The sequence below is a fragment of the Acipenser ruthenus genome, chromosome 16 (genome assembly GCF_902713425.1).
Source record: "Acipenser ruthenus chromosome 16, fAciRut3.2 maternal haplotype, whole genome shotgun sequence".
Classification (NCBI taxonomy): Eukaryota; Metazoa; Chordata; class Actinopteri; order Acipenseriformes; family Acipenseridae; genus Acipenser; species Acipenser ruthenus.
The window spans coordinates 12700603-12724370 of NC_081204.1; the positions used below are offsets into that span (position 1 = coordinate 12700603).

General features: G+C 39.5%; 1 protein-coding gene across 1 annotated transcript in view; it reads right to left on the minus strand.

Moving 5' to 3' along the window:
• Positions 1-23768, minus strand: part of LOC117411824 (NUAK family SNF1-like kinase 1) — a 29028-nt gene that overhangs the window by 3126 nt on the left and 2134 nt on the right. The window contains exons 2-6 of the mRNA XM_034019601.3: positions 10570-10690; positions 9070-9221; positions 6117-6182; positions 3361-3480; positions 771-903 (exon numbers count right to left, since the gene is read on the minus strand). Coding sequence (XP_033875492.3) covers positions 771-903; positions 3361-3480; positions 6117-6182; positions 9070-9221; positions 10570-10690 — 592 coding nt within the window. The remainder of the gene's footprint in view (positions 1-770; positions 904-3360; positions 3481-6116; positions 6183-9069; positions 9222-10569; positions 10691-23768) is intronic.

Genomic DNA, 23768 nt, shown 5'->3' on the forward strand with positions numbered 1-23768 from the left:
TCTTTTTTGCACCACTATCCAAATAGCTACTTTATAAAATCACTGTGCTTGCTTTACCATGCATATCTGTGATTTCCCATGCTTAAATGTGCTTTATTATAATTTCACTGTGCTGTTACTCTGCTTTACTATACTTTGCTATGCTTTAAACACAGTATACGTCAATAAACTTTTTTTAAGCTTCTGCTAAAACAAAGACTGAGGGCCCATTCACTCCAGCCTATAAAGCGTGATGTGATGGAGAGCTGCTTTGAGCTTGCTCTGAAAGCAAAGCAAACCTGTCTGTTCCAGTTAAGATGATCTTGCATGAAGAAAGAAGTACGAAGGCTTTGAAATAAATAAAATATAAGGTGTATGCTTAAATAACCACCTAGATTGTGTTTTAGACAAAGCTCTGTGTAATATTTGTACTTAAAAGAAGAACGGTCTCAAAAGTGATGGGCCATTCTGGAGAAAAGACTTTGCAAATTTCCACCCCCAACTTTCCTAAAGGAATTAAAAATAGCAATTGAGGAATAGTCACATATCCCTCAAAAAAGATTTTAACACCACACAGGCTGGAATCCTCCTGGTTTCCCATGGTGCCCATTAACCCTCGTCACAGTGTTAAGGCAGGTGTTTCACTGTTTTATCCAATCCATGTAATTATATTTTAATTTAGAAATTTTGCTTTTCTCTAATCATTTTCCGTGCCATTTGCAAGTTCAGAAAAGAAACCCGGAAAAATCTCCCTGAAATGAAACTGACACACTAGTGTCGTGGATTGTTACCTGACGACTGATGGGGTTTCCTGTACTCGCCACGGCTGATCTGTTCTGTCAGGGTCTTGTAGTTAGTGTTGTCGAATGGCATGCTTCCATACACAAGGGCATAAAGTAAGACACCTAGAGCCCAGCAGTCCACCTGCAAACAACAATGGGAAATGTGTGCTGCAATAAAACACAGAGCACAGCACCTTAACTAAACAAACTTCTATTGCTCTATTGGATGGATCTATTGCTTGTTTGTGATAAATGCTGTATTTTAACACAGCACATTTCTTTCTTCTATGCCTTTCCCTCTCTGACTTTGTGTCTTGAACCCTATTCCCTGGGCATGTTATACTTTCAGAATAAGGGTTCCCAAACAGGTCCCCCATGACAGGCATCCTGGAAGCACTCAACTCTCAAACTAAGATTTGACATAATCAGCGTTGCTAAGAATATATAAACAATGGTCTCCTGGCCCCTGTACCAGAACAATAACCACTAAGCTACTTTCCCAAATGTTCCAGTATCTTTCGTTGTTGTTCTCTCAGAGTCTCTGAGATTTGAGTGCTTTGTTAGTCAATTAAGTTATTGTGTATCTGTATAGTGGAGCTAATGCAAGGTCAGCTTGGATTTCTTTTACAGATTTTCCATAATAATAAATGTATGTATTTGTGAAACTCCACTCCACATTAAATCTATCCCTCTGATTAGTTCAACAGCCATCCATAAGAAACTGATTCTGTGCTCTTCTAAGTGCAGCTGTCAAAAGCAATGATTGCTAATAATTGTTTGGTTGTCATAGAACATTACATTTAAAGTTGAAACCTGCAACATCAAAGAAGCGGTCTAAGGGAGGGGTGTTTGTATGTGTTTAAAACATAGGCTGGCATATTTGAATTAAAACATCAATAGGCTGGCATCTTTGAATTAAAACATCATTTATTTTTTTTATCTACAAGACAGAGAATACCATTGCAAATCCTCTAAAAGCCTGTCGGCCAGACATGAAAGGCCCATTTCATAAAGAAAAATAAATAAATAAATGACTTATTTGTTTAAAAAGAAGGTTTCAGACTGATGTCCATTGGGTTTGTTAATTCTGCAGAAAATGGAATGAAATCACATTAGCTTGGAGGGTTACTGCACCCTGAAGCAAACAGGACCCCCACTGCCAGGGCTTAGACGCAGAAATAAAAGCTGCTAATGCCTCCCACAGCGAAGGAGATTACAGGTTTTCTCTTGGCTCAATTCACTTCCACTTGAGCTCAGGTTACACATAATTAGATATAAATAATTTATGAAAACAGATTTAAATACATTAGTCCATATTTTTAGTTTTTAAATGTAAGAATTTAAACCGTTTAGCTTTAAATCACTGACATTTGTACCTATCCGAGAAGAGGTTTGCTATGGTAAAGCATCATTTTGAAGTTTACCATCTTTTCTCCTTGCACATACTGTATCTGATGTGTTTTCCCATGCTTTACTACATGCCTGCTTCATCATACATATTGTTAGCAGGGTTACAATTATGGTTACTGTATGATCCAAACACAATGTGATGTATTGATATCAAGTCTGCTTATAACCAGCCCTGGAAAGACTTTTTCAACCCTAAAGATATTTTTTTATTTATTATTCAGCTTCAACATTGCTTTCACACATTAAAAACTGGTTAATGCAATCCTCCCTCGTTTTATTATAGGGGCATATATAGTGAGGGGTCATTAAATACCCAATACACTACCACAACCACTTGTTAGCAATCAAAATATGCTGTTTTTCACAATTACAGCTGGTTATGAGAACCTTGCTGGTGGCAGAGTAATAGAGACTGAAATGTATGTATGTGTTGTGGCTGGATTTCTTTTAGTGGTAGAAAGGTGAAAATTGAAAAAAAGCATCAGGATATACAGCAGTCCTTGCTTTCCATATGTTACAATATTTTTATGATGGACACATATACAACATACAGAAATTGCTCAAAACCACTTCAGTATATTAAGAGGGGTTTCAATCGCAGATCCCCTGTTGCATATTGCACAGTGAATGGTCTCTGGCTGCTCCTGTCGTCTCCTTTTGCTTTAATAGTCCAGATAGATCATTCCCCTCTGCTGTCTCTGGCCACTTTCAAAGTCATTATCTCAATGCACAGGCTCAGCAATATTTCTAAACATTATTACAGGCAAGACAGGGGGGCTCTTAACACAACACGTTATTCTGTTTGCTTTTCTCCCTCATTCCTGAGTTTGGTGCGCATTCCTTGTTTATTTTTTCAGCCGCACAGAATTCCTCTGCTGTTACTCTAAAATATGTGAAGCAGTTTGCAAAGTAATGTATCACAGTACATATAGACACTTATAGACAGATAATAAATAACTATTACACTATAACTAAGCTGTACTATAATAGTAATAATGACATTGCCTCATTCAAAGAATATTCGTGATTTCCATTATTATCTTGCAAAATGCCACAGCAATGCCGATTAAATGTTAACTACTGGAAGTGTGTGGACAGTACGTGAAATAAGGATCGGCTGGTGGATTGAGGGTATCCTCACTTTTTGATCAGACAGCCAATGAGAGATCTGTCATCTCTCGAGACTCACCTCAGGCCCCCGGTATGGCAGTCCATTGACGATCTCTGGCGAGGCGTAGAGGGGGCTCCCACAGTAAGTCTGCAGGACCTGCTCCTTCTTGAACTGGGTTGACAGGCCAAAGTCTGCCAGCTAAAAAGAAAGCAAGACAGGCTAGTGGTCAGGCCCTTGCACTGGCGGTTACACACTTTCCACCAATCTCACTTAAAGAGGCATGTATCGGATTGTTATACAGCTATAGTGTAAAAACTAAATTACAAATTGTACAATAAAACAAGGAAGGGGAAAGAAAATGTCAGCCACCTGGTGCCATTTGCAATACATGCAGACCCTTTACAAGCATACTTTCAAAATGTACTACTAAATTAATAGTACTACCGACTTTTATAGCACATAGTAAAATAAAGCAGTGACTAGCAGTAACCAGCTGTTCAGTAGTTCATTACTTCTTAGAAACCGGTACTGGTATAGTATATTAATTGCCATGAGTTTACAACTTGCTAATAAATCATTTACTGCTTGGTTACAGACTGCAGACACCTAAAGCAGTAAATGCAGAAGTGCTTAGAAAAGTGCATTGTATTATTCTACATTCTGCTCTGTTGGAGAGTTTGGGAATACTGTGTATTAACACTGTGTGTGCTCTGTGTGTGACCGTACTGTTTTATAGCGCTGTTTGTGCGCTCTGTTTTTAAAACTGCATGAAATCCTTTAAAACTATTTATTAATGTTCTAAAATGTAATTCCTGTATATGCTACTCGCTTATTCCATACATCTGAAACCACACGCTTCACAATCCGTTTCAATTCAAACAGCTGATTACAAAGAAAATAGTGACAGTGCTAGTTTGTTATTAGTATACACTTTAAACACACAAAAACTTTTTGTAGTTTTGCTGGTTGTAAAATGCTGCTCTGCTGCTGCGATAAATCAACTCCCAAATGAACGTTACTAGTCAAATATTCGGTGCTATCTCTAATCTCACTAGATAGATACTGCTTAAATACCCTGTTATAAAAATAAGAATTATAAATCAGGAAATGAGAGGCTATTCGTTTGGAGCCCACTGATGTTGTTTATCAGTTTTCTACTGGAACTGATCTGCACTATTTTTAACAGACTTTGCAGATTTATACTGCAGTGTGATTCTGTGACACACCATTGTGTTATACGAGTATATGAGAGACTAGATTGTGTAGTTTAAATTCACGTAGAAACTTTCATTGGTGCAAAACTATCTTTAAGTGGATACAGAATCAAATGCCAGTCTATCGGACCAGTCTGTTACAATGCTGTTCTAATAATTATTCATTACGTTCAACGACTAGCTGGAACTTCTACATCCAGTCCAGAGGAAAGCGTTCCTTTGTTTATTTTGCTGCATCAAGGGCAAGTGAAATAAGGGCAAGTGTTACTCTCCCTGTTTTTAAGGATCTGTTATTGCAGCACTTAAAAAAAAAAAAATCCTGTAATTGTTTTTAACTTCAGCTCATGGCATATGATTTTAGCATGTTTATTGTGTAAATAAATTAATGTGAATTTTAACCTGCCTGTAGTTCCATCTTATAGGTCTATCCTGGACTGGACATTTTAGATAAATAAATACATCAATATCGTAAGAACCCATCTTTAAAAACTGCAGCAACTTTTCTCCAGTTATTTGTAATTTTGGTATCTAAGAATCTGCTGCCGAGGCAATTCCAGGCAATAAACTGAGGCACACACTCGATAACACAGGACATGGTGGGCGGAAGAGATAACATTAACAAAACTGAGAAGAGTGGTTATAGTATAAACTCATTTCTAACAACCCAAACACTTATCCACATTATACCCCTAGGGAACTCAGCTCCTGTTAAATATGAAAAGACCTTAGGAGGATTATCATCAGCACTATCAAATACTTCCTAAGCTGCGCAAACTACACACACACTCACACACACACTCACTCGCACACAGAAGAGCTGCAATACGTCTAATAATACCTTGAGGAATTTTAATGCCAAGTGTTTTTATTATCCTGGGATTAGAGCTTGTTATACATGGGGAGAAGCTTGTTTGATCTTTAAAATAGATGTAGGTAAGAATACTGAATCCTTAACATTCCTTGCATTTTTCCAAGGGTGCACAAAACCTGATATACCTTCCATAAAAGGAAATGAATGGCCCAGAGGCACTTTTTTTAAGATCAGATGTTATATTTTTAGAACTGCTTGTGCTATTTTTTGCAGACAATTTGTCTTGAATCTGAATGAATTTCTGAAGCGTGCCATTTTGCCCTGAGTCCAGAATGCAAGGGTTGCGATCATGGGCAGGAGCTGTGGAAGCTCAACTACAGATGTTTTCAGAACAAACCCTTTTTGCCTCTGCTGTGATTAGAGAAGTGACCCTATTTATCTGAGCGTGTTGTTTTATTGGTCATGCCAAGTACACGTATTATTATTATCTAGCTATGCTTATTCTCAAATGGGGTCTTGACTCACTGCCATTTGTAATCAGGACATTCCAACCCAAAATCAGGATAGCTTACATGCTTAATTTCAAAAGAACTACAAATTCCAAAGACAATATTTGAACCAGGTTCCTAAGGTACAGATGTGATTCTAGACATCACAAAACATGAACTAGAAAACATAGTAGTCTGCTCCCGGAAAAAAAAGTGAATCCCAAACATTTAGACAAGTTATATGATACAATATTTGTGCAGGCTATGATTTTGCAATGTATGAGTTTTGCGATATGAATATTATTATGATAATTCTTTTACCTTAACGTTGTAGTCTTGATCGAGAAGAATGTTCTCCAGTTTCAGGTCCCTGTGAACGACTCCATTCTGTGGAGATAAAGTGACACTATTTCACCAACGAGCTGATAGGGATGGCAGCAGTGTGGAGTAGTGGTTAGGGCTCTGGACTCTTGACCAGAGGGTTGTGGGTTCAATTCCCAGTGGGGAACACTGCTGTTGTACCCTTGAGCAAGGTACTTTACCTAGATTGCTCCAGTAAAAACCCAACTGTATAAATGGGTAATTGTATGTAAAAATAATGTGATATCTGTATAATGTGAAATAATGTATAATGTGGTATCTTGTAACAATTGTAAGTCGCCCTGGATAAGGGCGTCTGCTAAGAAATAAATAATAATAATAATAACTTTACCTGGACAGGTCAAGGACCAGGCCACTACAGAACCTTAAATTAGGTTGGTAGAGAACATGCTTTAAGTACATAAGAACATAAGAAAATACACACGATTTTCGGTCCATCTAAGCTTGTCCGGTTCCCAGTAGCTGATTGAGGGTGGTGTCATGAATATTACCCTGTTCTTATTTTTTGTGTCCAATAATTTTACCCCCATTCTTTATCCATAATAATGTTCCCTAACCACATAATTTCCCACAAACATCTCAGAATTGAAGGTCAGAGGGTATCCAGGGGCTTGACAGCAGACTAGAGGACAAAGGCCAGCACTGCACATGTCCTCTCAAGCTCACCAGGCACCATTTGCCGACCCCTGCCAACCCACAGACGTCCCAGCACAACACACGGTTGTGCCTTTACCAGGAGAACACTAGGGTGCCTAGCAGGAAGATAAAGCTCAAGGAGATTCTGGTTTGGATATGACATTATGAACTGGACAGAATATTTAAGAACATATAACCTCGGTGCCAGGTAGTGATCAAAGCCAAGGGATCCATCAAGGTCTACACAATTTAGTAGCATATTTACAGCTGTTTTGTTGCCTGCTTAGTAACGTAATCTGGACAGTGTTTAAAGGTGTGTAGTTTCCCACAGATTTTTGAAAATGTTTATTTCTTTTCTTTCCCTCGAGTCTCATTGGGAATTGCCTCATTACAAAGCTGGGAGTGGTTTCTTCAATGCTGTCTCTGGGACTATTTGTACTGTGTGCAGCTGCATGGTTGAGACTGATCTTATGTGACATACTTTTTGCATGCTCAAACTCAAAGTGATGTTATTTATTTGTATTTCAAAATGACTGACCCCGGGTTAATCTAACAAAACAAATTGGTGCCCTGGAGAGCTCTGAATTATCGAGAAAAAACAAAAACAAAAAGTTTGGCGTTGAAACAAAAGAAAAGATATGAGATAGTTTATTAAATTTGAAATCTCTTTAATTTCTCTCATTTAAAGTATACTTAATAAATAGCCTTTTTAAAATAGTTTTTATGTTCTGTTAGCTGTTTTCATTGTGTACTATTTATTGTATAATTTATTATTTTTATTTTTTTTAAACGTGACTATATTTAATCTCAAGGAGACCTCTTACACAGCTGGCTGATGTTATTGACATCCAGTACTAAGGTAAGCTGTTTAGGGCACTGCATGGGCTAAGTTTGAACGACTACATGCATTTAAACCATTTCACTTATAGTTCTGTTATTCCTGTTGGCTTTGTCGCTGACATTGATATACAGTGCTCTATTTTTTGCACAGAAAATGCAAGCAACATTAATTTGTATTCAGTTAACATAAAAAAATTTAAATCGATGAACATTAACAATGAACGATGTGCCACTTAAAAAATATATATATTTTGTATTAGAGTGACATACATACCAACGGACAGACAAACAGACAAAGTACTAAGACCGATCCCCAGATTCTAATACACTCTGTAACTTGTTTCATCTCAGTCGGACAAGCTGTTCTCTAGATATGTTTTTTAAATGGCATGTAAACTGTGTCAAGTTAAATGTGTAGAGAAAGCAACATGTATGTTAATAAAAATATATATTAAAACAAACATAGTATTTGGAGGATAGGTGAAATAAAAACCCTGTTTCTAGTGTCCAAAACCAGTACAGTATGTAAGCTCAAGGGTAAATGAGAGCTGCAGTGCTGTGATGGACAAGCTTTCTGACCCTTGATCCTAAATCTTGGATTAATTAAATTAATTTGACAGTTTCTCGTGGATGAGCCGCTTAATTGAAATAATCCCTTTCTTTGACTAATGACGACGGCCCCAGATTGCAAGCTCACCTCTGAACTGAACAATGAGCAACGAGGCCCCATCTGTGGCTGCTAGACTGTGATAATGTTATAATGGTAGCTATCTCCTTCCCAACTGCTCAGACTGTCCCTGTTCTAGTCTGCTGATACCACTGAAATCCATCATGCAAGAATGAAGCATTGAAGTCTCGGTCAAGTGCATGGCCGTGCCCATAGAAACATTTAAGTACATTTGGTAAATCAGGTGATACTACCAACAACAGATGGGACAAGAAGAAAATATAGGAAGAGTAATTTCATTTGAATGTTACTTAGAACTGGCTTGCATTATGTATTTTATGAAACTGTAACTAACTTTAAATATTTGTAACAATTAAAAATGGCTTGGTAATAGTTAAATCTTTCTCAGCTGCACACATCCTCTAACCTTGGAGAAAATACGTAGTGTTATATACAAAGAGCGAGTTAAAGTGGAAGTCGGAAGACGTTTTTTGCATCCAGAAATGTACCAAATTGTTTTTTGAGGCCTTGTCAGTGTCTGTGCTATCAGCTCTTCGGCTTACTTGAAATTGTTTGTGGTGTGTGATTTATTGGACTGTGTGTCCAGTACATTTGTGATTAGTTTTAGTAGATTAGTCTAATGGATTGCAGTACCAGTTTATCCCTTTGCTTATATCTCCATTCACAGGCACACTATGTTTCCACAGACATGAATCTAATGAATTGGTGTTTAGAGAGACAGCGGCTCACCTTGTGACAGTAGTGCACTGCTGAAGTGAGCTGTCTGAAGAAGCTGCGTGCCTCCGGCTCTGAGATCCTGTGTCGGTCATTAACATAATCATACAGCTCCCCCCTGCTGGCATTCTCCATAACAATGAGGATTTTATCTTTGCTTTCAAAGACTGCCGGGAAAAAGAAAAAGAAAAGCAAATCCAAATATTTGATTAGTTTTGCTGTTTAAATTAAACAAGTTCTGGTCACGTCAGTCTAGCCCTCGAACAGTGAGAAGTTTCTGCACACACAGCTGGCAATGACTGATTGGGCAGGATTGAAGAATGAACTTCTCATACCTTCCATAGGGATTTGCAATGCTTTCCTATGCTTTCACTATGCTTTATTCCACTTGTCTATGCTTTTACTATGGTAAACCCCCTGGCCAATAGCTCATCAATGCTTCTGCATGGTGTAATAGACTACCCTTGTTTTGCTAGTATGGGTACACGGCTGACCCTTACAACTAAGCTGAGGTACATGAGAGGCTTTTGAACAGATCTGCAGAGGAGCCTGACTTGTGCAAAGCTGTTCGCTTGGTGAGTGTAAGATTGCTGGTTTGTGTCTGGCTACCAGTACCATGTTACTAATATATTACAATTCTGGAAGGTTCTAAATACCTAATTCCCTACACTATTTACTACATCTTGTAACCACAAAGTCATTCTTTAATGGCTTGGCCCAATAGCTCATTTGTGCAGATAACACTGATGCCAGTGGTAGCACGTACTGTAAGAAGGCCACATCATCCACCTTGAGCAGAACATTGTTTAGGAGAATATACTGTCCTAAGTGTCTGCTCCTGTCTGAGCGAGGGAAGCACTATGCTGTGCTGCGAGTTCCTATCTCGTGCTATTTTTCCAATGCAGGAGGTGCACGTTTGGCACTGTAATGCTGAAGGGTGCTGAGATCTTTTTAGTTGTCTCTATCTGTATATCCCACGCCAGCAGGTCAAGTATTATGATAATCTGGACATTCTTTCCCTGCCCTGGAGTGGTGTGTGTGGATGCCATGGTGTTAGACTTGTCTGCTTTTTGAAGAAGCTGACATATAAACAGTATCAACACGCTGAAGATTATTTCTAAAGACATGGGTCTGTATTGCTATTGCCATCAGTAAATGCACTGGCATCCTATTTGCCTAACATCGCTGATGTTTTATCAATAACTGTAAGCAAGATCTCCAGTAACACTAAATTAAGTTAAGGTACATGGTCCTTTTTGGAAGCAAACATGTTTGCCCATGCAGCTAAACTGTAAAATATATTTGTATGTTCAAAGTACAAATTCAGTTTTTATTTAGTTAACCTTTATCGCCTTCGGCTCTGGACGCCTAACTTTATCCGCGATCCACTTTTCAGTCGGTGTCACACATTAATGCTGAAGTAAAAATCAACGCATGTGTTAGTGAGACACAGGCACTAAGTGAATTGAATGGAACAGATTCTGTGTAAAAGCCCCTCCCTCAGCCCTCACTTACCTTCATTAATGCGGATGATGTTGGGGTGCCTGAGTGACGACATGATTTCAATCTCCCTCTGAATGTGAACCCTGTCAAGCTCATCAGTGATCCGGTCCTTTCGAATGGATTTAATGGCAACCTGGAAATGAAGAACAAGGTCAATGACATGTACTGTACTGTACAGATTGGTATGGGGCCTGAAGATCATAGGGGTATATCTGACACTGAGGATATGTATTGCATTTTGAAACTGGCATAAGCATGTAGTTATTTCTGTATTTTAGGACTTATCTAGACTGAAAGACAGACAAAAACATCTGCCTTATAGTGACACACTTACAAAGCAATGGTACAGGTATGACTGAGTTATATATCGTATTCTGTTCTGTTTTTCAGTCATCACACCCTAATCAGAAATTGACCTCACTAGGTAGCCCTGCAGGTGTCTGCTTGACCTCACTAGGAGGACAGGTAGCCCTGCAGGTGTCTGCTTGACCTCACTAGGAGGTCAGAGGTAGCCCTGCAGGTGTCTGCTTGACCTCACTAGGAGGTCAGAGGTAGCCCTGCAGGTGTCTGCTTGACCTCACTAGGAGGACAGAGCTAGCCCTGCAGGTGTCTGCTTGACCTCACTAAGAGGACAGAGGTAGCCCTGCAGGTGTCTGCTTGACCTCACTAGGTGCCTGGCTAGTAGGGTTCGCTGTAGCTGGATAAGGAGAAACAGTCCCTATCTGTCTACCTTCTTAACCCACGGGAGTTCCAGAGCCAATGCGAAGCTCGTGAATCCCCTAACTTTGCACATCCAGGATGCGAACTGACTTCACACCATGCTTTTACCAGGCATTTAGGGACCTTTAGCTGATATATTGTTTGTTATATCTACATTAGATATACCAAAACTGGCAGCACATCTTACAGTGTGTGGTTAAAGGACTAATATTTTGTGCAGTCAAGCTTTTACCATTCAGAAGTGAACCAAGACCCCTTATGTATGTATTAGGTACAGCATGTGAGTGTAAAGGTGTGAATACAATTTCTGCAAGCTCCTGTTAAAAGCTGTCATGGGTACTTCAACAAAGCACAGAGTAGGCTAGACAGGCCTCGTCATCCCAACGTTAAGAAATGCCAAAAGTGATTTTCTGCTCAGAAATATTCATGCCAGCTGTTAAAGTTTTATGAACAAGTTTAAAAAGCCTTCAGCAGCTACTGTAGGGAATGAATGCCAGGGAAGAAAAATGTAACACTCCATCTGTCTCATGAGACAGAGCCCTCGATTCACCCCACATGGGGTGAACACACTCGGACCATTGTTCTCCCCCGTGACACGTGGCACTGCTGCGGGGGCTTGACAGCTGATATGGGTCCAGTAATGACCACAAAACAGCTTCCCATGACACAAAAACAAGGGAAACTTGTCTGAAGTGCCTGGTACCCGATATTGTTAATGCAGGCCAGTGCCAGGCGTTAAACTACAGGGGTGTGCCAACTGTCTACAGTGTTCTTCATTTCTTCATTTCACAGCCCTCTGTTGTCAGGACAGTGAGTCCCAAAGAAGAAGAAAATGAACCAGAAAGTTGTTTTTCCCATGCCGATGATACTGTACGTGCTTGCCCTATATTTTATATCCTAGTGCTGGGACAAACAGGGATCAAATTGTCAAAAAAAATTAATGATCAAAACCTGCTGCAAAATGTTAATGAATATTCGAATATCCGTTAACTCTGAATTAGCTACAGAAGTATAATGTGTACCATATTACACTGAAAAAAATTCCTGGAGTACTACATCAAAGTGGTGCACCATCAGATGACTTGCTAAAGAAAGGAAATCAACACTCTGTACAGTAGAAGGTGTTATTTATTTCACACATCATTTATGCATTGGTTTCCTTTGCATCTTTCTGATAGTTATTTATACATTCTATGGAATGAACACGAACATGGGTATTTCTCCAACCGAACACAAGCAATGTTTGTTTGAATGTTCAACTACTTGTCCCAGCACTCTTATATTGTTTCTTACTATAATTGCCCATCACTTATCTATGGTCGCATGTTTTGCTACACACACTTTGCTATGCTTTTACCATTGTATTTTGTTGTAATCTTTCAGAACAGTTAAACTTCGCAATACAAGCACTTCAAAAGGGCTGTGAATAGGTTCCATAGATATTATTTAAAATGCCCTATTACTTCCCTGTATATATTTATCAAACTATTCCTTTAACTTGTATTTCTCCAAACTGTGCACCTCCTCTTCCTGTGTGAAAACCTTTCCATTCACAAAGCACCCACAACCTTATGCACAAGACAAGATTAATTTGTACAGCAGCTTAGCATGTACCACCCAACCATGTCATGCAGCGGTGCAAGATGATATCAAGAGAATCAAATATAAAACAGGCTATTGCAAGCACTTTGCACCATGTACTTGGCACCATGCACTTTGCACAGATGGTTTTATTTCTGGTTATATTCTAGTTCTGAGGTCTGTGAAGTTGGTTTGACTCACTATACTGTGCCTGCCCTAGAAAAACACTAGTGTATTTATAGAGCAAAATGGTGCCAGGAAATGCCTTTGCCTGGCTGCAAGCAAGCATGTAAAGTGTCTGACACCTTTATCAGCATACAGTCAATTACAATGGACTGGTCTGCTTCCTTTCATGTTCTCATTGGCCAGGTCTCCATGGTTATTATCACAGCCCTGATTGCTGCTTGGGGTAGCGATGGAGCTTGTGCTTAGAATGTAGTTTGGCACGAACAGGTCCCCCCATCTCACCTCTTTTATATCGCTGATGTTTTAGATAAATGAGAACAGTAATGTCAAATTTACCAAATTTACCATGGTAAAAGCAAAGCAAAGTGTAATAAAGCACAGTGAAAGCATTGCAAAGCATGGCAATCCATACTAAACTATGGTAAACGCATATTATGACATTGGGAAAAGCATGAGGAAACTGCAAAATTACTGTGCAAAATTAACGTGGTAAACTGTAAGGGCAGGGTTGAGAGTGCGGAGAAAGGATACACTTCTGCCTTAGTCTCCACAGATGCTCAAGAGATTGGGAGGACCAGCAATAGAAAACCTCAGAGCAACCCGTGGATTTAAATGAGAGAACTTGTACAAAACTTAGTAGAAATGTTTCAGTGCCAGCTTTCAGTCCTGGTCTGTATGCAAATGTCTTTATCTCACTCTCAGATCACCCACGCTCCATTTTCAATGATAGTTTGCCAGAGTATGTGCCACCAATAACGGTGTGAAACACTACACTACATTGTGGTGCTGCTCATTCATTGGGATCCTTCAAGAACCAACTGGATGCAGCCCTGGAACCATGTAGTATCAATCGTTCATTGCTTTTCCAATGTTTTCTATGAAGCAGATTCAAAATTAAACACGGCGGTTAAGCTAAGTGAATCACTGTAGCTCTAACTGTAAAACAGAATAAAAATGCAGTTTTGTAAGGTCTATTATTTTTACTGTATATTATCTTAATTTCACACAACTTGTTTTTCAAATATCCCACAGGTAGTCAAACCGCAGTTCAGTTATGTTATATGTGTAACTTAAGCTATAAAGTTTTTTTTTTGTTTTTTTTAACAGCATGAATATGCCTTGCAAAATGAAGTAAACATCATACATAGGAATGCATATCAGTCAATCCACAGTAAGCAGTTGCGTTGAACGGAGTCCATTGGCATGTCCTCTAATTGAACTGTCTGAGTGCACCCTGAACAAGGCGGAAGTGGCAACTCAGAGGACACCCAAGACTGTGCTTGTTTTTCATGCTGGGGGCTTTCAGTTTCAGTGTAAACAGCTCGTCTGACAGTGTGTCGATGGAAGAGGGAGGACTTTGCTCAAATACAGGAGGCACGTGGCCTCTCTTATCACCACCCAGGGTGAAACACTCACGTCTCAGAGCCACTTCCTCATTAACATGCCACTTCCGGAAAAGAAAACAACCACGCTGGAGTTGTGTAAGTGCTGAGGTCACAGCAGGTTTCGGGGAACAGCTGCACCATCCCTTCCACAACTGATAAGGCTGCCAAACATACCCATTCACGACCTGCAGGACAGTGCTGCTTTTCTAAGATGTACTGCAGAAACAATACAGAGTAGACAACATGTGTGTGTGTGTATGTGTGTATATATATACAGTGCCTTGCGAAAGTATTCGGCCCCCTTGAACTTTGCGACCTTTTGCCACATTTCAGGCTTCAAACATAAAGATATGAAACTGTAATTTTTTGTGAAGAATCAACAACAAGTGGGACACAATCATGAAGTGGAACGAAATTTATTGGATATTTCAAACTTTTTTAACAAATAAAAAACTGAAAAATTGGGCGTGCAAAATTATTCAGCCCCCTTAAGTTAATACTTTGTAGCGCCACCTTTTGCTGCGATTACAGCTGTAAGTCGCTTGGGGTATGTCTCTATCAGTTTTGCACATCGAGAGACTGAAATTTTTGCCCATTCCTCCTTGCAAAACAGCTCGAGCTCAGTGAGGTTGGATGGAGAGCATTTGTGAACAGCAGTTTTCAGTTCTTTCCACAGATTCTCGATTGGATTCAGGTCTGGACTTTGACTTGGCCATTCTAACACCTGGATATGTTTATTTGTGAAACATTCCATTGTAGATTTTGCTTTATGTTTTGGATCATTGTCTTGTTGGAAGACAAATCTCCGTCCCAGTCTCAGGTATTTTGCAGACTCCATCAGGTTTTCTTCCAGAATGGTCCTGTATTTGGCTCCATCCATCTTCCCATCAATTTTAACCATCTTCCCTGTCCCTGCTGAAGAAAAGCAGGCCCAAACCATGATGCTGCCACCACCATGTTTGACAGTGGGGATGGTGTGTTCAGGGTGATGAGCTGTGTTGCTTTTACGCCAAACATAACGTTTTGCATTGTTGCCAAAAAGTTCGATTTTGGTTTCATCTGACCAGAGCACCTTCTTCCACATGTTTGGTGTGTCTCCCAGGTGGCTTGTGGCAAACTGTAAACGACACTTTTTATGGATATCTTTAAGAAATGGCTTTCTTCTTGCCACTCTTCCATAAAGGCCAGATTTGTGCAGTATACGACTGATTGTTGTCCTATGGACAGAGTCTCCCACCTCAGCTGTAGATCTCTGCAGTTCATCCAGAGTGATCATGGGCCTCTTGGCTGCATCTCTGATCAGTCTTCTCCTTGTATGAGCTGAAAGTTTAGAGGGACGGCCAGGTCTTGGTAGATTTGCAGTGGTCTGATACTCCTTCCATTTCAATATTATCGCTTGCACAGTGCTCCTTGGGATGTTTAAAGCTTGGGAAATCTTTTTGTATCCAAATCCGGCTTTAAACTTCTCCACAACAGTATCTCGGACCTGCCTGGTGTGTTCCTTGTTCTTCATGATGCTCTCTGCGCTTTAAACGGACCTCTGAGACTATCACAGTGCAGGTGCATTTATACGGAGACTTGATTACACACAGGTGGATTCTATTTATCATCATTAGTCATTTAGGTCAACATTGGATCATTCAGAGATCCTCACTGAACTTCTGGAGAGAGTTTGCTGCACTGAAAGTAAAGGGGCTGAATAATTTTGCACGCCCAATTTTTCAGTTTTTTATTTGTTAAAAAAGTTTGAAATATCCAATAAATTTCGTTGTTGTTGATTCTTCACAAAAAATTACAGTTTCATATCTTTATGTTTGAAGCCTGAAATGTGGCAAAAGGTCGCAAAGTTCAAGGGGGCCGAATACTTTCGCAAGGCACTGTATATATATATATATATATATATATATATATATATATATATATATATATATATATATATTTATAACTAACAGACTAACAAATTATCATACAAAGCACTAGAGTATATTTCAAAATCATGTCCAAAATGTAACAATCTGTTTATATGTTTTATTATGCCACTCAGTGATGCTTGCTGGGTCCTCCTTGGGGGTAGGAAACACTTCTTTACACAGAGAGTGGTGAGGGTATGGAATTGGCTGCCTAGTCATGTTGCTAATGGTGAATCACTGGGATCCTTCCTTGACAATGTTTTGAGATCAATCAGCTACAAGTAACTGGACGAGCACAGATGGGCCGAATGGCCTGTATTTGTTTGTACATTTTCTTATGTTCTTGTTTTTTAATACCTACATTAGAGTCTCCTGAAGTGAGATCTATCTTCTCGTTTGTCATTCTTTTTTGGGATTTAAATTCGTTTTCGCAGGCTAATATGCCAAGAATGGATGCATTATTCATATATTCATTGCCCCCACTGTATAATTGAATGGTAATCTTCTATGAAGATGGCACAGTGGAAATGTCCTTCATTGGACACTAGTTTTCCCCTAAGACCTAGTTTGCATGATATTGGATATAACGGTTTGTTTATAGCAGCTACATTTGGGTGTGTTTACCTGGAGTTTAACCTAGAATACAGCAGTAGTAGTTACCGAATTCCTGTAGTTCTTACCAGAAGTAGCACATTAGGAAAGTAGTTGGTTGTGTCAGTTTAGAAAGTGGTCCAGACCTGATAGGTCATGGTAACAATAAAGCTAAAGGAGGAAACATTCAACTCTAGCTCCACGCTGAAATATTTTCCTAACCAAGCTGGATTAACCTCTGCTTCCGACCAAGGGGCCAGTCCTCCTTAGACGAATCATGTCAGACTGAAATCTTGACCCTGTCTGGGGATTTGGTCCACGGTTTCCCATTACAATTACCTCAATGCCAGACACTTACAGTACATTGTGTTTGACACAGTTTTCAATCTGGAATATGAAATTCAGATCAGCCTGATCAACAACATGAAATCAGGGAAACTTTTTTTCAGAAAGACAACCAAATAACCAAAAAGATTCTTATCACACTGGAGTATTTGCTGCTAATACAATAATTGTGTTACCTGCAACCCCTTCTGCTAACCTCCCATTTTATTTGTAAATCCCTTTCCTATCTATCTACAGATGCCCTTATCATTGTGTAGTTCCATACGTCAAGTACACCTTTTCTTTAAAAAACCTCTAAGGTACAACAATAAAGCAGACTGAAGGTGGTCCTCCATGCTTTCCCTGCTGCTTAGAGATCACCTGTTTCCAAGTAAAAGAGAGCATTGAAGAAACTAAAATACCTGCGGACAAATATGGAGGAGAGAGCTGTTTGTTGTGTTGTAGCAGTGGTGCTTCAAAGTTAATAAAACTTATTACAGTGAACCGAACAAAGGAAATAGATTATTGTAAAAATGTACTAACTAGACCATTAATTGTAAGACGGGGACCAGGTATACAGGTGGAAGCTGGTCAATGCTAAACTCAGTGCCACACAACTGCTTTTTTAGTAGTAAGACGGCTTGGCTACACTCTCTGTGCAAGGCCTGCTGCAAGGCAACATCTGGAGAGGTAGAAAAGCATGAATGGTAACTAGGTGCTTAGTTGATGTAGCCATTTGATGGAAATAGACTTCTTTCTGAAACCAACTTTCTTCCTGGTTCTTTGAAGCCCTGCCATGCCTGGTGTAAAACTGCATCCCCCTGCTCTCTCTCTCTCTTTCTCTCTCTCTCTCCCAGCACTCCAGGTCTGACATACTGGCCGGCAGCCAGACTATCCAAATAGAATCTGGAATTACATCTCCCGTCGCTGCACCAATTATAGCCTGAATTGAGTCTCCAAAAATAAAGTGGGTTTTGATTGAAAGAATCCGAGGCATGCTGTAACTCCGGGAATTCAATCTTTTTGAAGACCAGCACTTTGGAATGTTTGTCTGGATGGGATGTTGTTGGAAGGAGGTCAGGAGGTAATCCTGTTGCAACACAACTTTGCTCTGCGTGGGAGTGGATTGTATCCTTCGAGTCACCTTTTGATGAAAAATGGAATCCTCATGGTTTGTTTGTTTTTTTGTAGCCTGTTTTTTCCCCCCAATTTATTTCATCCTGGGGGCAGGGCGCCGCAGAGGTACAATGTTTTAGCAATTCACACAGCTTTGATGGTCTCAGATCCGCACTCAGTGGGTGCTTCCCCACACCACCACACAATTTGGTAAAATGAAAAGCTAAGGAGCGGATATGCAGGGAGAAAGTAACCCCTCATCCCTCAGCAGGGCGCGGTGTGGGAAACTACACACTGTGCCTCTCTGTGGATGAAGCCAGGCCAATCCAGCTCATTCCACAAGCACTACAAAATGTAACAATATCTCCCAAGTCTTACAGCTGGTTTCGCAGACCTAGATTACCACAAATCTTGGACTGCCTTACCTTAGGGGCTGTCCCAAAATTAACGTCATTTTCTGAAAACGTACAAAGCATGTGCTGAGAGGGGGGCAGGTTCGTGGGCAGAAAGGCCAAATATCAACACATGTCTGTATATTTCGAATGAATCTGTCTCTGTATAGTCCCTTTTTGTGGAAACAAAGACATCGTGCTTGCTTTTTTTTTTAAATGAACCCTTTTAAAACCAGCCCCTGCTGTGACAGACACATGCCAAATTACAAAACGTTACATGTAACTTTCCAAATGCATGTGTTTATGGAGGGATTAATGACATTCTGCAACCCCTAACTGCATTTAATGCACTGTAAAGTTATTTTCACCCAGCAGCTGTATTTCTGTCAAATATTTTTTTATACTCTTCAGACGAATATTTTTAGTATACTGTCCAATAAGATAACATCAGCTTTCAATCTCTAGCCCTAACCTTCAACCAGCTTTAACCCAAATTAACCTACCTCTATCCACAATGAACCCCAAACCAACAGGGTCATATTTCATCTTACTGTATATAATATGGTTAGCCACTGTAACCCATGCTAAGCTCATTACAAAAAACCTTTTTATTTGCAGTTGTGGCTCGTAATTCATGGCTGTGGTCAGAACCCTGGGATTTATGACTGATTGACAGCAGTGGAATACGTTGACAAAACACCACCACTGCGCTACAAAACCCCTCTGTCTGTTTTATGAATACCATAAAACAGAAAAAAACACCAGAATGAATGCACTTGTTTTGGGTCACCAACAGTGCATATAAGGTAAAACATAAAAGAAGTCCCAAAAAATGACAATTAGTCCTGAAGTCAGCAACATTGTCCTTGGGCAAGCTCAAGGACTACAAAAGTACGTATTTTGCCCAGCACTGTACTCTGATACAGAATTGCAATGTAGTATCAAACTTTTTCCTCCAAGGGTAGAATCAGTCACTCCAAGATCCTGGTTACACAACAAGACAAGATGTTTGGCTGCGCTGTGACTGCAGCTGCAGAAGAGCAGTGGGAATGCTGGTACTCTTTAGGGCATTTCAAAGTGTCAGAGGCCTTGTTTACAGCCACAAAGTTCACTCGCAATAGGGAGTGGTCGCTGTGTTCAGAATAGATGAAAACAAATAAAAATGTGCAGAATGATCTGGCGGATGAAGACATCTGGCGGGAAATAGGGGTAAGAGACAGCCTGTTCATTCCCAACATTTCTTACAAGCTTGTAGGACTAAAGAAGCTTTCCCAGCGAAAGCCAAGTGTATTATCATTACACTAGCTAACCAACCGTTACCAAAACAAAACTGCTCCCAGGAACCTTGGAAACTCTGAATAAATTATCCTGGCCCACCATCATCTTTTTCTTTTTTGTTTTACCCGGTTTTTGTTATGCTGTAACGTGATGTGAAGCAGCACCTCCACTTAGCACAATTAGAATGGTTAGCTTTCAATGGCCACAGTGGAGATGACAACACTATCTCTTTACTACAGACATTTGAGAGCAGGTGTTATAATCATATGTTGACCTACTTTCCCTGATCAGATACAATTTAAGGATTATTACCCCTATTATCAACCTACTTTAATTGGAGGCTTTCCGTAATTCTAGGGGCGAGGTTCTGCCCGCTACGCTAACCTTATTGGCTTATGAATTCTATACAGACAAAACCCATCTTTCACCATATGTGCGGACGCCTTTTATTGGACTAACTAAACAATAATTAATCGCAAGCTTTCAAGACCTCAAAGGTCTCTTCTTCAGGTGCCATCAGATCCCCTTCTCTTTGTCTATCATCTTTGGACTGATTATTATTATTATTATTATTATTATTTATTTCTTAGCAGACGCCCTTATCCAGGGCGACTTACAATTGTTACAACAGATCACATTATACATTATACAGATATCACATTATTTTTACATACAGTTACCCATTTATACAGTTGGGTTTTTACTGGAGCAATCTAGGTAAAGTACCTTGCTCAAGGGTACAGCAGCAGTGTCACCCCACCTGGGATTGAACCCACAACTCTCCGGTCAAGAGTCCAGAGCCCTAACCACTACTCCACACTGCTGCCCCAGCTGACTGATACGGCTACCATTTTATCTATCAACGACTATATGTTCTGAAAGTCTTTTGACCATCTCCCACCACCTTTGCAAGGTCTTCTAGTGGTCCTCCATGCCCCGGCCTTGTTGGAGGTCACATCTCAATCAAGGGCAGCTCCTTCTGGTGCACAAGCAAGATCCTGGCCACACTTCATTTGATACTACATCTAGCAATGCTGTGCCTCCACTGTGAACCAATATTTGCTGAGATCATCATTACACATTTGGAAGATCAAATGTTTCAAAAAACGTGAGGGTTGCCAATCATGCTGTTACTCCACTTGATGCATATTTTCTAGCTTTTTGAGGATGTTATACTAGAAGACCATCCAAGTGGGAGTTTGCAGTTCAAAAAATATGCTGAAGTTCCACAACACATGGTGACGGTTTCTGTAAAGTTTGATTAGAGTAAGCAGCTCTTCTTAGTTTGTCTTTATTGTTGGTTAGGGTTAACTTTGTCAACTCATTTTAAGATTTTAAAGACTTCAATCAAGTCCCTTCTAATTCTTCATTGTTCTAGGCTAAATAAACACAGTTCTTCCAGCCTGCATAGCTCATTTAAGGCCAGGGATTAGCCTGGTTAGTCTTTGTAAGACTCTCTCCAGGACCACAATGCCCTTTGGTGGTGTGGTGACCAGAATTGTACACAGTACTCTAATTGCGGCCCCACCAGTGCATTAGACAACTTCAGCATAACACCCTGTGATTTGTACTCTACACTTTTGGCTATGCACCCAAGCATTATGATGATTTTCAACATCAATGTTGGTGCTGTAAAAGATATAAACTTCAACATTGTTTCTTCTCCTGTGTTTTGTAACATCATTTGGTGCTGGGTTTACATTTATTCCTGCGATAGTCTCTATGTAACACAATGCAATTATTAGTTTGTTCACTTTTTCCAGCTAATTAAAAATAAATCAATATCTTAAAAAAAAAGTATTTATCTGAATTGTAAAAAAATGTTCAAACATGTTCCATTAACCACATCAAGCAACACAACCGCATGCAGCAGTTTGGCAGCTATCCAATGTCACATACTTCTGAAGCCCATTCAAAACGCTAGTCAAAACGTTTGTCTTTGTCATTGTTTCTTTTAGTAGTTCTACATTCCAAATACGGAATAAGTAACTCGAGTCATCAACAACCTCCAGTGCCACTAAAACCACGTGTGCTATGTGAGGTTGATTTATTTTATAAGGGTAGTATAAACAGATTTTTACTACTACTGTGACTGTAGTAACAGGAGGTAGTCCTGCATCTCTCAATGCAAAAACATGTACTATTTTCAATTAATAAATTATTAAAAAAATAGCACTGATAAACCAGATGGGAACATTCTACTTGCTTCTAAGTAAAAGTATAAAATCCATACCGTAGTTAGATCAGACATCCTTCCTTAATAACCTGCTCCAAGTGTTCCTTGCACAGGCCGAAGTATCTGAAAAAAGGTTTCTACATAGAAACTGGCAGATTGACAGAAGCATTCCTTGGCTGAAATGCCTGTCTCCATAGCCCAGCTTAGACCATGCCAAACCATATTCCTAAGTGCACTTCATTAATAACTAAGGGGTATTGGTCCATTAATAAGTCACAGTTTCTTAACAGAAACACATGGGGCCCAAGCCTCCTTGTTAATGCTTTTATAAGTGTCAGCCAATACTAACTAAAAGGGGCGAGTCAACAGCTAGCAACAATGTCGCCCCTGGATTAAGGATCTGAGCGTTGTTGCAGAGAAAACAATTTGCAGATTTAACAAATATGTTGTAGAGTATTCAACAAAATAATACACACAGGGGTCTATTGTGTTAAATCTAAATACATTGCTTAATCTAAATACGTTGTTTAATAATTAAACCAGGACCTTCCCATTTTTTTTTTTTTTTTTTTTTTTACATATTTTGACAGACAAAAAAGACACTGATGGATATTGGATTTTCACTGCTTTGGTCCACAAATCGCCCTATATGTTTTTAAAGAGCTGTCATCTAACTATGTTAATATATTACAGAATATATCAAATGAATCAGCCCATTATCTCTTGGTAATTGGAGATTTGTAATCGGCTGATGGGAATGTATTTAGCTGCTATGCCCTTTTACAGACACCTTATACTGAAGCAGTTTATTCTCATCAAGGTAGTCAGGTCTGCAAAGTGGTGGAGACCCAGTGCATCCCGGGTTCAAACCAGCTACCGCTGAAACAGCTGTATAAAATGATGACCCTGTTAGAAGTTAGACATTGTATCTCAGTTGGGTAACAATGTGGAAATAAACAAAAACCGACTGTGCATCATACACTTCCAAGAATAGATAACACCCACAAAACACTCAACCCTTATCAGACGCAAACTGCCAGTTACAATCCTGCCCCGTTCAAGAATAAGAAGTCATTCTCTGGTATTTGTTTACTAACAGTGTCTTCCAAGCAGACCTTAGTGGCAGTGCTGTTTGTTTACTTTCCCAAACACAAGCGTCCTCCCTCATTTACAGCACACCATTTTCATTTTTTTTTTTCAACATAAGAAAAGTTTGAGTGAGAAAAGGCAATTCTGCCCATCAAGACTCGTCCTTTGTTAGCTCACTGTTTTCCTCTATTAGGGTGAACTAATTTAAAAGCATACAATCTAGCTTTTCTTTTTTTTAATGTTCCCAGTGTTTTAGATCCTGCTACTTTGTCTGGTAGGCTATTCCATGCATTTATAAAACTCTATGTAAAAAAGTGCTTCCTACCTTCTGTTCTAGACTTACTTTTCCTCAGCTTCCATGTATGCTGTCTTGTTCTCTCTGTGTTAAGTCAGAAGTAGGGTCTTGGGTTAACTTTATTTATACCATTTATGATTTTAAAGACTTTAGTTAAGTCCTTTTTTC